Consider the following 16,725-nt stretch of genomic DNA (forward strand, 5'->3'; position numbering starts at 1 on the left):
TTACAGCTATTAGTTGCCTACACTGAAACATGTGTGTGCATTTCAGATCTGATTTTTATGGCAAAACTTACAATCTAAATTAACAGAAAAAACTCCTGATCCACCACAAGCTACCAAAATTTACATTATGCCAAATAGCAGTCTACAAAGCTCCAAAAAGTGCTGAAATAATACAATTAATACATTGTTTTATTCACTGAAGATCAGTTAGTTGCCTTGCATTTATTGCACAGCCCATAACAGGAGAGGTGAATGGACAGACACAACAGCTTTAAAATTATCAGTGAAATGCCAAATGAGCAAAAACTGATTCATGCAGCCTCTTTAAGGCGGCACTTACTTTTGCCGATTGTTAGCCATTGTCTTCTCCCAAGCAGCTTTGTTCACACCTTCTTCCATCTCATATTTCTTCTGATCCTGAATGGAAGTTTTATACATTACTTTTTTTAAAATGGACAAAAAGATGCAGAAGCTAATGGATGTGCCAATTTAAAGAAGAAAGACTAACAAAATTGTTCAACTGATACCTTCACAGTATTTAAAAGCATCAAGACATCATTTCAGTTACCACAGTTTTATTACATTATATCTAAATACTGTACTTTTTTTAAAGGAACCATAAAAATACACTAGTAGCTAATTACAAACTCTCGCTTTTGTCTGGGTTAAGTAATATGTTAAACCAAGAAGATTTAGCATGTGCTTGCTGTGAAGTATTGAATATGAGTGACAGAAGCATTCAGAACCCAAAGAGAACCCTCAAAAGCAGAAGTCATGCACAAAACAAACAAAAGCGATGTCTGCGGTAAAACTCTGACCCCATCTTACAGAGAATTGTCTCAAATATACCCACTTTTTGAAGTATAATTTCTATTCACAAACCTCTTTTAAAGCTTTTATTAGGTCTGGTTTTGGTCGAGGGCTCAGGGGAATGCATTTATAGCCACAACATTTTAACGTATTCACAAGGTCTCCTACTGCTCTTTGCTCTTCTTTGGTCATTTCAACACTGTGATTGTGCATTAACTCACACAAATAAAGCACTAACTTAGGTCCATGCTAGAAAATGAAAAGAAGGGAAGAGAGGAAAACAGATGTATGGTTATTCTCATTTCCACAACACTGGCAGGTTATAATTTCAGCTTTATTCCCTTTCCTAGTCAGCCTGGGCAGATTTCTTCTAATTCTTCTGGGATTTAAAAAAAAGAAATATCTCCATTTTAATGTTTGAAGAGCAACTTCTATGAAAGTAGAAAATATGCTGAATTTAATCTTCCACATGCTAAAATTTCCTCCACCATCTTGAGACTTTTAAATGGCTTATAAGAAATCCAAGTTTCTTTTCCAAGTACTCAGCTCCTATAGCCTTGCTTATACTTCAGGAAATATGTGTTAGGCACTCCTATTTTTGCCTGGCAGTAATGCTACACTTTCAGTAGCCAAATTAGAGCTGACATAATGAAGTTAAACAGACACAGGGCATAAATGCACTCTATGTGACACTCTCCCAAAGAAGACACTTCTAGAATGTCAGCTTTCTTACTGGTAAAAGTGTCAACTGAACAACATATATGTGATCAGAAACACGTAAGTGTCATAGGTTCATCCAATAAGCACTTTCTCTCATTAGTATATAGTAAGTCAAACTGTGGCCCATCTTACATGATTTCTTTCATTCTTGCAGTTCCCAAAGATCTCAAACACCAACATTCTTACCCCATTTCTGATATGGCTCTAAGAAATGCTTTGTTTAAAATGTGCACTAAGGGTATAGTCAAGAAAAGCTTCTTCTTCACAAACCCAGAAAGGCAGGGGAAACTGGCTATTTAAGAACATAGAATACACAATACCACTTTAAGAATCAATAAAGGCTAACAAGAAAAGAGGGTACTGCTTTGATCAAGGACCGACTGCCTCTTAAAATCTAGTGGCAATCAGTTCTTACAAGTTTCAGGAAAACTGCAGTCAAGAGTTCCAAGGCAAGGGTAAATCCTTCATTACTCTGCTTAAGTTCTAGCATCCTCAGTAAGATTCTTCATGTTAAAACTAGTACAACCTTTTGCTTCTGCCCTGCAATGGAGATGTGATGTTGATGTGCTACAGAGTCAACAAATCTAGACATTACAGACATCATCATTTAGACCTCTTAACAGCCTTCCAATATCTGAATACAAGAACACCAGAGAGGGGCTCTTCATCAGAGATTGTAGCAACACAACAAGGGGTAATGGGTTTAAGCTTAAGCAGGGGAAGTTTAGGTTAAATACAAGGAAGAAGTTCTTTTCTGTGAGGGTGGTGAGGCACTGGCACTTCATTACCCAAAGAAGCTGCTAGTGCTCCATTCCTGGCAGTGTTCAAGGCCAGGATGGACAGAGCCTCAGGTGACACAGTCTAGTGCGAGGTATCTCTCGATGGCAGGGGGGTTGGAACTACATGATCTTAAAGTTCTTTCCAACCCAAACTATTCTATGATTCTATAATCACCATTTTATCCTACCTTTTAGAAAACTGTCTACCCTCAGGGTAATATAGCAATTTCAGAGGTACACATATGTATTTTGTATGACATAGCTTTGTCATTACACTAAATATTGCTAAAACACCAGTGAACTGTAAAATATAAACAAAAGCATTGAATACAGGTTTTACAAACTTTTTTTCACATTCTTGAACCTACTTGCAAATTTGGGCTGAGACAGTCACGCATAATCTCTTGGTGATTTATTTCATGTATCATCTCCAAAGTCTGTTTTCTCTCTTGCAGTGGCCTTGTTGGAGACAAGTTATGTACAAGAAGCCTGCCAAGTTGTGTACGGAATGTGTCCTTACATGACAAAAGGATTCGTTTCCACTGTTGCTTTGGTGCATTCATTCTGCTGGTGCCCTAAGTAAGAGATTTATTTATTACAGAGTTAAAATTTGCATTTACCAAGTTTTTCACATTACACAACACACAGTTAGTACAATCAAAATGTAAAGACAAAGATTTCTCTACCAATATAAAGTGTTTAATTTTAGTTTAAAGATGATTATTACAGTTTAAAAGGTGTTTTACTAAAAACTGAAGAAGGGTTTATTCATTCTAAGAAGATAAGCACATTTTTCTCAATCTGCCAATATTAAGAAAAAAAATGGATTTTCAGTTAGATGGACTATACAATAATCCAAACAGTGTAAATTGTGATGTAGAGGGTTTAAAAAAAAAAAGGGTTTTTTTGTTTGCTTATTTTAATGAGTAGTCCTACATTAATCACCTGCTTCTGAATAAATTACCTCAAAAGATTAGAAACCAGGCATTGGACTGAGGTGCTTGTGCTCACAAAAAGAAAACTGCCATCTTTGGTAAGTATAAATAAAGCATGATTGAAAGATAAGATAGAATAGTTCAGGTTGGAAAGGACCTTAAGATCATCTAGTTCCAGCCCCCCTGCCACTGGCAGGGACACCTCACACTAAACCATGACACCCAAGGCTCTGTCCAACCTGGCCTTGAACACCACCAGGGATGGAGCATTCACAACCTCCCTGGGCAACCCATTCCAGTGCCTCACCACCCTCACAGTAAAGAATTTCTTCCTTATATCCAATTTAAACTTCCCCTGTTTAAGTTTTAACCTATTACCCCTTTCCTGTCACTGCAGTCCTAATGAAGAGTCCCTCCCCAGCATCCTTGTAGGCCCCCTTCAGATACTGGAAGGCTGCTATGAGGTCTCCACGCAGCCTTCTCTTCTCCAGGCTCAACAGCCCCAACTTCCTCAGCCTGTCTTTATACAGGAGGTGCTCCAGTCCCCTGATCATCCTCGTGGCCTCCTCTGGACTTGTTCCAACAGTTCCATGTCCTTCTTATGTTGAGGACACCAGAACTGTACACAATACTCCATGTGAGGTCTCACAAGAGCAGAGTAGAGGGGCAGGATCACCTCCTTCAACCTAACTTAATTTTCCAGAGCTAGAAAGAAAATTAGGTTGAGCTACTTTTTATAAAGATGGTCTAAGAGAAATAAAGAAACACAGCACAATAAGTTGTTTTCCAATAAAACTATTTCAAATTACCCAAGCAAAACTCAATCACCTTGGATAGGTGAACAGGTTATCACCCGTATGCTAGTAAACTCTCAACCCTTTGGCTACAACTGACAAAAAAAGAAAATTCTCCTTCTCAACTCTAAAATACATTATAGACACAAATTGCTCAAACTCTCCATCATCTACAGATGCACAGCAGATCTTGTTTTATAGGCTCCAAACTGAAATGTTGAGGTTTAAGAGACAAAGCAAATTTGTGGACCACACAGAAGTCTAGTGTGCTTGTTCAAGAAGCAGAATTTTGCTCAGGTAAAAATAAGAACAGATGCATTTTTTTACAACTGCAGAGTAACTTGGAGGCTAAACAGAGTTTTTAATGCCATAGCTTAATTGAAACAGTAAGAAAAGCATTTGTGGACAGAAGAGTACATGCATTATAAGTTTCCAATAAAGGAACATTATATGAAACATGCTTTATTTAAAGTGGACAATATCCAATTACTTACAATGGCTACTTTGACACCTTCCACCAACATTTTGAACATTTCTTTAAGAAAAGGATTTGCTCTGCTAGGCAGTTCATGCTGGCTTTCCTCTTCAGCAGCTTCCAGCTGGGATGTTGGAAGTTTGCTTTGATTTGCATTTTCTGTGATACCCAGTACATCAAGGCACTCTTCAGTAGATGCTTAAAATTAAAGAGGCACATATTGATCAGTACCATCTCAAGCAAGACAAATCTATGATCTTTTAGTTGACATTAAATCAAGTACTGCCTTTACTTCTGTATTTGCCATACCTGCTCCTTCTTTATTGTGTGGAATTTGAACTAGCCCCTGAAATTACCAAGTCTTGCTAACAAAATGTAGCCGGTTCACAGAAACATGCAAACTAATACACTTAAAGAGAACAGATGCTCCCTTTCACAGAGTTAAATCTTCAGGTAATAATTCAGGCAGTTAACACACAAATGGACTAACATAGAATTAAATCAACTCATCTAGTTCATTCAGGTAGAAACTATATCCAGATTGTCAGTTACATAATACCAAGAGACAAATTACTGAGAGAATGGTTAAATTCATTAAACTAGCATCAGCGGTATTATATTCTTCTCAAACATTCCAACACTCCAAAAGCAAGAATCCATTTTTCACAGAGCACTACACTAGCTGTCAAAACAGAGATGAACAAAAGGAAATCCTACCTAAATAAATGAGCCTGTTAACAGCTAGAACAGACAGCCTTTGTAACCTTTGTACAAACTCCGCCTCAGTGGCTTGAATAGGATTTTCTTGGCTCATTCTCCGTTGCATCATCATATTGAATTCTTCACTAGCTAGTGAGCGCATTTTCATCAGCAGAGCATCAGACTGAGCAAGTGGAAACTTTTTGGAGCCTTTAAAGAGAGAAGCACTAATAGCATCTTACTAAAATACACAAAGAGTTAATCATTCAGCAACTGCTTTCATCCAAAGAGCTCACATCATTTAAGCAAACATTTGAAATACATAACTACTGAAGAAGGCATATGTTTTATCTGGAAGTTTGTCTTTTAAAAGCTTTTCTATTTGAAAATAAATATACAAAACTCAGGAAATAATACTTAGAAATGAGCTATTCTCAGGATCACATTCATTCTACAATGTGCATATTTGTGTAAAGCAGATTCTAACAGTTATTTTTATTTATCTTTTTACTGTATAATTATGATAAAGGATTAAAAATTAACCATGCAAGAGAATTACTGCGTATCAAAGTAGGTTTATCAGCACAAATGAGTCATCACTTGTATTAACAGTTTATAAACAACATTTTGTACCATAGCCATTGCCACTAATTTTAATAGAAGTACTATTTCTAACTCAGAAGGATATTAATTAATATTTTCTTGAAATGAACTGGTAGACCCTGACTGAACTTGATTCTTTCAGAAATAACTATTTTTTTAAGTCTTCTTTAGTGCCTTATCAGATTTGCTGATATAAAAGTATTTTCACTACAGTTACCTAGGCTGATAGTCCCAGTTACTCCAGGCCTCTCTAACAGCAGGTTTTTTTTTTTTGTTTGAGGCCGGTTTCCGGTGTGTTTTTTTTTTTTTTTTTTTATCAAATACATGTCAGGTTTTAAAAGTGTATCTTGTACAAAGTCTTAAATGCAGCTTCATTTATAGGAGATACATATAAACAATAAATTTCCAGCCAGAAGACTCCAAAACCTTTACAGGATTCATAAGCTATCAACTTCTACAGCTAGAACTGTACTAGCGCTTTACAAGTACAACTACAGTGGAATCTAGGAATCTCACATTCCCAACTATAAATTTGGAGTGCCAGGAATTTACTTCAAAATGTTAACTATGTATTAACTATGTGTTAAAATTACAAGCACTAACTTTATTTTGGTGTTTCCTTACTGTGAAGTTGGCTACTAAAACCACTATGAATTACTTAGCAAAAATGTTTTTATAGTAACTAGTGAATTGAAGAGAATCCCAAAAGAAGGTAATATCTGGCTTTAGACACTGCAGTGAGAGTAAGGTGAAAGATCTCATTTTTGTAGCCTACTTCCTCCTCCTAAAACAAAACCCCACAAGTTCAAAATGGGTACAGGCTATGCTATTCTAAAAATGTTTATTGATTTATAAAGCCAATCCACAGAAAAAGCAAAGCAACTGGACCCATTTGTTGGATCACTGAAATTATAGTTTGAAAGTAATACATACAGGAGAAGGTACAAGGATATTACACTTCCGGTACTCACCAGCAATCCCTTTACGCTTTTGAAACATGGCACGATGGGGTGCAGATTGTGATGGGACTGAACCAACCTGCTCCTGAGCATCCTGGCTTGCTGTAGTTTTTATTAGTTCAATGGCTGCTTGAAGAACTCTTAACTGCAGAACAACTGCTATATCTACGGAAAGAGGCATACAAAGGATACCTGACATTCTTTACACATCTTCAAGATTTTTTTAATCAGATGTCTGTAACAAGTAAAAATACACAAAACATGCCAAGAGCTAAAGCTCTCGATTCCACAGAAGTCACCTCATTATTTCACAGATACAGACAGGCCACAGGTGAGCTCTCATGAAAAAGCTATTGAATTTTCTTATCCTGAAATAAGCTAAATGAAACTGTATAGAACATTTCCATTAAAATGTCCTTACTGACTTACTGTTTATTCAGATTAGCAATAAACAATTCTTTACCACAAGGCAAATTCCTGAGGAACACTACTACTTCAAGAACCACTTGGAAGAAAAATATCCATCACCAGAAAACTTCCCCTTCTCCCTCAGCAGGAACAAACAAAAATCAGTGGGGAAGGGATTTACTTCTCCAGTCCCAGGACCCCCAAAATAAACAGACAACTTACTTTGCATCCTTGCATTTTTACTATTTTGAAGATGACCCAGCAGCACAATGAGGTCTTCAATAACACGAAAATACTGAGAACCTGAGGAGCTGCAGGCATGAATTGCAACTGCTACCAGCAGCTGTTGTATATCACATGCAAGTAACTTGTAGTCATTCAAGGGAATGCTGCAAACAAAGTTGTAGTTACCAGAAACATTACAATTCTAATAGATTGTAACCCATTACAAGACCCGTTACTATTCCCCTTGTTACTTCTGCCAATTGTATCTTATACTGTACTTTATATTAAAATATTACTCCTGAAGACTGGAACACTAATGAAAAGATGCCTTTTTAACTTTAGCAGCCTGGATACCTGCAAATCTTTGAGACAGTAACATTAAAATTGTAACAAAGTTCTATTGGAAAAGCAATGATGCATTATTATCAGATATTTAAGTTAAAGAACAGGTCTGAAGTCCTGTATTTCTCACCACGCCTTGCCCCCCCAAAAAAAAACCCAACAAAAACCCAAACAACAAACCAACAGGGTAGTATCTCACTTTGTAAGTATGCTGAACATACTGGGGTAAAAAGGAAATCTGTATTTATTCAGGATACCAACCAAAGAAATTAACTAAAACCCACCTCTCCTTCCCTCACTGAATAACCTCTCTTAAAGTACAGAATGCATGTAATTAATGAAATAATTTAGTTTTCTCAAATTATCAAATATTAAATCACAGGCAGCACAGGAGAGTTTACCTACAGGTATGGTAGAATACTACCATCTCCTGGACCTTTATCTTACTGTTCAGGTGAGTTTTAGTAGAAAAAGCATCCGAAATGCTCACAGTGTGACAGGTTTGCATTTTAAGATGTCACAAAGTTTATCACTTGAAAGTTTAAGGTATGGAAAGAACATTTTGCATTTCTTTGTTTGAACTGAACAGCTAAACATCAATTTTCACTTGCAGGTATCATTAAATCCTAAAGCCTCAAACAGTATTATTTTGTACATTCTCTCTGATCATTTTATAAAGTAGAACAAAAAAAAATTGTAATTTTTGCTAGACTTAAGGTTGTGCCTGGACTATTTCATAGCAACTATAATACAGTTGTTACAATTGTACATGATGCAATGATATAAATGTATCATTCATACGATGACGTTCAATGATAGGAAAATGATAAAATACTCACTTTGTTTCCAGTCCATTAAGAGCAGCCAGTGTATTACACAACACGTAGAGCAAACCATTATCAAGCAGTAGATCTGCAACTTTTGAACAGGAATTCATGATTTGTAGCAGGAGACAGAAGCAGTTATGCAGCAGGACATTATCATACAGAGAGTTCTCAATAAGACCCAGAAGAGGAATGACACACCATTTTCGAAAGAGTCCAACATTCTTGACATCTTCCAGATCAAATCTATTAACACAAAATGTTAGTGACATGCTTTAAATGGCAACCTGGTATATGCAACTGGACTACCAGTCTATATGAGTATTTTGGCTAAGAAGTAGATGGTAATTTCCTACATTTCATTGCAGTAACAATGCCTGTCTGCTAAAAGTTATAAAACATTGAGCAAAATAAACACTTCAAAGCACCACAAGGAAACATAGTATCTTAGAAGTATATCTGAAGCTTCAGCTAACTACCATCTACAATAGAAATTTCACAAAAACAGGGTTTGGGTTTTTTTATCAATATGACAAATCATCTTTCCAGTTATAAGTATTACAACTGGCATAGCCTATCAAGAAATCAGATAGAGCTTGGCATCAATATAACAGACTGACTGACAGCAGGCTTGATGTCCTATATCCATTACTTTTGAAGTTTCATTAAGTTTTGCACTGCTGACTAAACTCAGATGCATGTACTCCCTGTACAAACATTAAGTAGTCAGACTAATTAAAAAAAATGGAATTTATTTAGATATTTGTCTTAGAAGTAATTTCCTTTCCTCTCACTATGAGGTGGCTCTTAGATTCAAGGAAATGGCATACCTGTGGGATTTTGCTAAAGGAAATAGGGATTTAAACTCAGGGCTAAGTCAAGGCATCAAGCTTTTTCCTTAATCACCTATCAAAATCCAGGAGCAGCAGCATGACTGCTGCTTAAAACATCTAAGGATATAAGCCAGTTCCATGTAGGCTCAGAAAAAGAAGAGTTAAACTGATTACAGGACATTTGAAGTGCAAAAGCCTCTGAGGCCTCAGAAAAGCTGAGGGTTTAGAAGTTTCCAGCTGCTAGCACCCATCAGAAGTTGTTTACAAACAGTTTACAGGCCACAGTAGTCATAAGAACTTTAATACATTCAAGTGTTAAAGGTACAAGGCAAAACATTTCAAAACAGTTTTCAAAGAACATTTTTTGTATGGTTGTTGACTGCTAGGAAGAGTATAGGAAATAGAAATCTAACCTATATCCTTGCCTCCTGCAAGGCTCACTGCTTGTACTTAAAATAATAAGTTACAGGATGCAAAAGCAAAGCATTAACTTACTCTTCATCCAAGCCAACAGAGCGGCCAAAGAGCATTTCCAAAAAGCACTCTACAACTTCCTGAGTCCCCTGGTGAAGGTACAGCTGGTTGGCTAGCAAGGAGAACCCTCGATTCTTTAAGAACTTCTCCTTCTGCTCCCTCCTTGCTCTGTTGAAATATGCATCCAACAACTAAAAATAAATGCATAATTAAGATTTAAACATTTAAAATAACTCCCTTGAAAGTTAAGCTCTTGTCTGTGGCTTGAATAGTTTGAAATAAAAAAAATAAAATTTCAGATTAAAAACATCAGTTGCACTATTGCAACTGCAATCTATAGTGCTCCACTACATGTCAGCTGACTTTATACTTTTAATATAAAAACTTAGGTTTTTAGTAATTTGGGGTGAGGGAGATGAAATCACACAACAGTCACAATGCACATATAAATACATTCAGACTTTCTATACTTGTTAAATACTGTACTTTGGTGTGTATGCAATTTTTGTTAATAAAGTTACATAATCTTATTCTTCCTCAAATTAAACCAGAAATCCATATAGTTTTAAATCTACACAATGTTATCATCCAGCAACATTGTCTTTGTCAATACTACAAAAATCTCTGAAAACAGTCTGAAGTCTCAAGTCCATTTTCAGGCCACAGATATGCACATAACACACTGGAATAACTGAAAGTCAACTGTGTTACTAGTCAAAACTTTGCTTGCACCTTAATTTAAAAGAATGCATCATGAATTTAATGCTCAAGAGACAGTCACCAACTTCCTACATTGTTGCTTCCATTTACATCAGTAAAGCTGTGGTATACTCTGGCTTAAATCATAGACTATATTTACTTATTGCAAGATTTTAAATTCGTGTTGTGGTTTGTTTTATTTGCTTTTGTTTTTGGGTGCTTTTTTAAAAAAAGAAAATCTGTGAGGGTGGAAATATATCTTAAAACTCAGAAGTAAACCTAGAAAATTATCTAAAGCAAATTAAAAGGAATTTAGAAAATTGATATTGCCAACATGTTAACAACACTAGTTTGTAACTTTTTAGCTGAAAGCATTTTGCATAGACCTACTTTAATAACTCCTTGTTGTATGAGAGGAGATGGGTGGTTCACAAGAACTATAAGATAATCAGGTTGGATAAGTTTGTCCATCACATCTTCTAGCATGATATCTGGTAGGATTAGGAGAACTCCACGCAAGAGGTCATATAACCCACAACAGATAAGCACAAGATAGTCTTCTGTACATCTGAAAACAGAGGAATATTTTGCACTACAGTTTATTGTCTACAACAGGAAACATTAAAAAAAAAAGCATAATCTTTTCTACTCTTGGGCAGGAGAGGAAAGAGGAAATCTGGCAAGCATTTCTCCAAGACTCCTATTACCACTCTTCATTAACACTTACTTTTGGATGGCAGATAACAAAAAGGATAATCTGATCAGAACTATTTGCTTGAGATTTTTTGTGAGGTAGCGTAAGAAGTTCCCACTCCTACTGTACATGCCAAATTCTTAATCTTTAAAGTTTGCTATGAAAAGAAAGATCGCAAAAATTGAAACAATGCAATTCTACAGACTAAAAGCTGAATGAATTGATTTATGACAGCCACTGAAAACATAGCCTTCACTTTCAGGCTTACAATTTTTGTAAAATAGTAATCAAGACCAAGGATTGCAGAATTAAAACTCATATACTGAGGTACTGCTAATATACTATTTTGCTTATCTGCTTACCTATCGTCAGGGCTTTCAGATGCTTGTTCGATATTCTCATTAGCTGAAGAAAAAGCAAGGCTCTCCCAGTCTTCAGCAAGTGCATTCTTGTCAACAAAGCTTGGCCAGCGAGCAATGGCTGATGATCCTCCATGAACAGAAAATGCTAAGCCCAACCCTGCAAAATTACTCTGAGTCTTCTGAAATGAAGGCAGTCCCTTGAGATTGTCTGGACGACTTAGTGACGGCCCAGCTGCAGCACCACCACCTTCATTACATTTGAGGTCTGTGTCTGCTTCTTTGCTCTCAAATGTATTTTCAGTTAACTCTTCTTCTTTTGCAATATCTTCAAATGTTTCAGCAGATGTTAACTCCGAGTCACAAACTGTTTTTGCAGACTCACAACTGCTAAGAAAGAGTTCTTCCTGGACTCTCTTTACGGTTTCAGAGCTTCCTACAAAACCAGTTCTACCCTGCAGATCAATGTAGTCACACTTGCCAATAGCCTGCAGGTCATCAACACTCCTTCCCATTCTTTCAGTCAGTCCTTTTTGATGAACTCGAGGTGAGGAAGTAGGAGATGCTGGTAGGCTTTTGCAAAGCCTTTTAGGTGTCTGAGAGCCTATTTTCTGCTGTACACTAGCCTTGGAAGTGCTCCCTAGAGAAATAAGGATAACTTGAGCATTCATTTTACACTAGAAACAAGCTTTTCCCTCAATGCTGCACTCCACATATCTTTAACACAGTGAAGACCCAGGCTAATTCTATGTGGCAAAACTAGCTCAACACCTAGCATAGCTCAAATTTGGCCAGTCAAGTAGAGATAGTAAGCTATTATGCAGCAGGTAATAAATCTGAAAAATATATAAAATGACAAATAATTTTTGCATATATACTGGAGTTTCTGGATTTACAAAATCATCTCAACAAACCCTCAACAGGAATTTGCACAGAATCATAGAAACATTGAGGGTGGAAGGCACCTCTGGAGATTGTCTAGCTCAACCTTCCTGCTCAAAAGCAGGCTCAAATAGAGCAGGTTGCTCTGTTTCAAACTCTTGCATCAGAGGTCCAATCTACCAACATGTTTCGGTTGTCAGTGAAAAAGTTACCAGCTTCAACTACGTAATAACTTCACACTATTTCAGCATCTATAGCAGAGGAATTAAAAACTGATTCAAAGCAGCTAACTTCATAGACCTCAACTTATTTAGAATGCTATATAATAAGACTGTTTCTAGAAAGTTATTAGATTTTAATTTATACAACCAAGGTATCCAAGTTATTCTTTATAGGATAAACTTTACCATCCTCTATCATGTAGGAACAGTATACCTGCAGTATAACTGAATGCCAACACTTTCATTATGCACAGAAAAAAAAAATCAGCTTAATGCCTTTTGCATAGATAGGATAGCGGCTTACAACTCACAATTTCAACTAACGCCCGGTTAAGGCAGTCTTACACATCTCTACCAGGTCTGTTTAACAAATGAAATTGTTCAGCTATCTGGTCCACTTCTCCACCCAAGCTGTCAATATGGCAACTTATCTCAACTAGAGAATGAAGAGCAGTTTAGGTAGCATGTTCAACTGCATCCTCCTTACTCAGTTTTTCAGGCATCAAGCTCCAAGGGACAGAGAGAGCTTTGTAAGAAATATCTGTGGAAAAGTAACACTTTAAAGCACTCTAGTCATCTGCCAAATGACTGTGTCTTTAAGTTTTTCCAGCACTGTTTTACCTTCCAGTGGTAAAGCTGTAAATCCAGTTGGAGTTGTAATCATAAATGCAGAGCTGTCCACTGACTTCCCACCACTGCTGGAATTTCTCAGGTACTTAAGTGATTCAACTTTCTCCTGAAAAATTTTGCCATCTAGAAAGAAAAGAGAAGGGTAAAAGTTATGCAAGAGCTTTTTGAGTTTGTCTTCTTCATATATATTGAGACTCACAGTAGTCAGGTTACATTTCAAGCCTATCACTGGAGGGTAATGAGAAGTGCTCAACTCAAACATCAGGAAAAGCATTTGAGAAAAAAAACTTTCGTTTTGGTGATATATCTTTAAAGTTTACTTTAGAATACTGAAAATATTATGATGTTCTAAAGCGATTGCATTTAAAGATAGTCCTTGCAGTCATACAAGCAGTAATAAATTACTTTCACCATGTTGAAAACAGGTGACTGTCGTCAAACAGTTTTATCTACTAAGGCTCAAAGTATCACAAAGTACATTCTACTCTTGCTTGGAATTCTGCATTTCTTTGCATTAGAGAACAGATGCAGATAAAACAACTGTACTGCCTTTGAAACTGATTACCAAAACTGGAGTTTCACAGGCATCTGCAAAAGGAGAACACATTTCAAACTTGGATTATGCTTTCCATATTTACATAAATTATGGTAAAAGGTTGTACAATGCTACATGAATTATGTATCTACCAGGTTCTCATTTTTCAAAATAACAAGAGTGAATTTTTAAAGCTCATATCACTCATTTTACCAAAGTGATCATCTAGTACAGATATACTTAAGACAACTGCTGTGCTAGACCTAGACCCCTCTAAGCACATAGGTACTTTCACTAGCTTGCATGCAATATGCTGCTGGTGCCTGTCAATGATATCTTGCAGTGCAACTGATCATTTGTTAAAAATGCTTCTCAGGCCTTCTATTTTTATAGGAATTCAGTAACAGGAAACAAAGTAGAGAGAAAAAGGTCCATGTACAAATGTTTCCAAATAATCTTCAATCATAGGTAAATTAAATATTTTACTCTAAGATTTGACCACAGGCAAATGGGTTCATACAGGCAGCTAATGTTACACATTCCATTTAGCAGCATCAATCTTTAAAGAAAGTTCAAGACATAACCACCAGAGAGATTATCTATGGCTGTAGACAGAAGAAAGCACCTCAAGTAAGCCAGGTAAAGTCTAATTATGTCTCTCAGGACTATGAACTATTGTTACTTTACTAAGTCCAAAGAGTTCAATAATTTTAAAATATAGTTATTACAATGTAGCAATCAAATATATTCATAGAATAGTAATTTATAAGAGTGAAAGACTGAGCTACTAATTAATGACTAGATTTTAATCTTATTTATTTCTAGTTAAACGTATCTACCTATGTGCAGGGAAAAGTAGAAGTTGGTAGGATTGTGACAAACATATGTATTAGTGGGAGGGTGAACTGCTAAGAGGAAATTGAAAACCAGTGTCAGCAGTTCCAGGTCTGGGGGCGATCCAAGGACTTCTTCAATTATTTTCACAAATGACCTGCAAACCTCCCGAGGCAGGGATGTGAAGTGCCCTTCTTTATGCTCCTAGAAAGGAAGAGCAGTACAACTGTCAGTTACTGTTACTTTTAATTTGATATAAACTGCATTTTTTCTTTAATTTTAAATTGTCATGCTATAAAACAGACAAGTTGAAAAAAACTAAAGCTTAAGTAATAAAGCCTGCACTTTTTAGAGAGGCACTATTGTACTTTCTCAATGTTACTCAAGTCCAGCATGCAAAATTCAGGCACAAAAGTCTGCAGATGTTACAGAAGTTCATTTTCAGAACATGAAAATCTTCTACAAATTACACTACTTTGACTTGAAATGCTGGAGCCTTAGGACACAAATCACCACTGAAAGTATCATTTACTGTCATTCACTATATTACATATTTGTAGAGAAAACAGTTGCTGATACCAACATGTAAAATGCTAAGACCTTTTTGAGCAGTGCCATACACTGGGTCTTCTGTATTTCCACCTCAATAGCTATTTTTATAAACAGATATTTGAGATTTTATTGATAACTATATTTATAATTTCTGCTTGATCAAGCATTCTATAGCATTTGACTGGCTATTGGAAAAAAATGTAACTGAATAATGCTTTTTAGAACAGGGCTTCAAGAAACTTGCATAATGCGAGCTCACTAATGTGAGCATGGTGATTAACTTGTTCCTAATTTACCCTAACTTCTCTAAATTTCACCTCTTCTTAGCATCTTCACTGAGACTGCTGTATGAAAAGACTACCAAAAGGCTGAAGCGCTTTCACAAAGTCCTTTTTAGAATGGCTATCTCATGCTATGGAAGAAACTACTACTGGATCAAAATTTTGGGAAGAGTGCTCAGACTGAGAGCTACAGGCCAGTTGCCCTGTTAGCTCTGATAAGATACAGGATAGCTTCTCTTGCTTGCACATTATCTATGGGTGACATGGTTTAGTGTGAGGTGTCCCTGCCCATGGCAGGGTGGTTGGAATGAGATGATCTTAAGGTCCTTTCCAACCCTAACTATTCTATGATTCTATGTTTTTCAGCAATGAAGACTTCAACTAGTATGAGACATTTCAGGTCTTTTATAAAAAGACTCACATCTCATTTAAGCTCCCACTCATGTATGGATTGGGCAGGTAACCAGGGGCCTAGGTTTTCAAATAGTACCAGACTGTTAGAATCTCTTGCCCCTTGTCCCTTCTGTCCACCAGTAAACAGAGCACCCAGAAAGGAACTGTATCAATTTATAGAATGCCTGCTGAAGATTATGAAATGGGTCTGGAAGCATGGAGGACAGTCTACTAAAGCAGTTTTTTTCTATAGCATTTAGTCTCCACCATCCCACCTCCAAGTAAAACTGAGTATTTGCCAACCACAAAGTAGGATTTCTGAGTGAAAATACCTGCAGAACCTGACAAGTTAACAGGAAGTGATGTACCACTTGAGCTTTCAACAGCTGCTTAATGTTAAACATCTGCTGGTGATGGTTAGCTCTGATAAGGATTTCTAGAGCTGCTAACAGAGTTTCCCAAACACCTTGCTGAAAAATAAAGCAGAAACATGTCTTTGAAAAACAGATTTCCATGTCTACACACTGAGAAAAAAAAATAAACCCCTCTCCCCCCCAAAAAAAAAACTCACCAAAAAACACCACCAAAAAACCCCCCAAAACTCCAAACCAAAAAACCAAACCCCAAACAAAACAGTTTGGGTACATAACCACTTCAAGTTAGTTTCACACCTAAGAATATGACTAAATAACTGCAAATGATCAGGTCAGAACTAGAAACTATCAGAAAAGTCTTGCTCATATAAAAACAAGCATATTTATGATT

At 36.5% G+C, this 16,725-nt stretch overlaps 1 protein-coding gene across 1 annotated transcript in view; it reads right to left on the bottom strand.

Moving 5' to 3' along the window:
- LYST (lysosomal trafficking regulator) overlaps positions 1-16,725 on the bottom strand; it is an 80,796-nt gene that overhangs the window by 20,325 nt on the left and 43,746 nt on the right. The window contains exons 20-33 of the mRNA XM_005145994.3: positions 16,293-16,430; positions 14,740-14,938; positions 13,357-13,488; positions 11,636-12,272; positions 10,970-11,147; positions 9,902-10,071; positions 8,589-8,819; positions 7,405-7,571; positions 6,787-6,939; positions 5,231-5,422; positions 4,533-4,711; positions 2,678-2,884; positions 883-1,059; positions 341-417 (exon numbers count right to left, since the gene is read on the bottom strand). Coding sequence (XP_005146051.2) covers positions 341-417; positions 883-1,059; positions 2,678-2,884; positions 4,533-4,711; positions 5,231-5,422; positions 6,787-6,939; positions 7,405-7,571; positions 8,589-8,819; positions 9,902-10,071; positions 10,970-11,147; positions 11,636-12,272; positions 13,357-13,488; positions 14,740-14,938; positions 16,293-16,430 — 2,837 coding nt within the window. The remainder of the gene's footprint in view (positions 1-340; positions 418-882; positions 1,060-2,677; positions 2,885-4,532; positions 4,712-5,230; positions 5,423-6,786; positions 6,940-7,404; positions 7,572-8,588; positions 8,820-9,901; positions 10,072-10,969; positions 11,148-11,635; positions 12,273-13,356; positions 13,489-14,739; positions 14,939-16,292; positions 16,431-16,725) is intronic.

The sequence above is a fragment of the Melopsittacus undulatus genome, chromosome 3, assembly GCF_012275295.1.
Source record: "Melopsittacus undulatus isolate bMelUnd1 chromosome 3, bMelUnd1.mat.Z, whole genome shotgun sequence".
Lineage (NCBI taxonomy): Eukaryota > Metazoa > Chordata > Aves > Psittaciformes > Psittaculidae > Melopsittacus > Melopsittacus undulatus.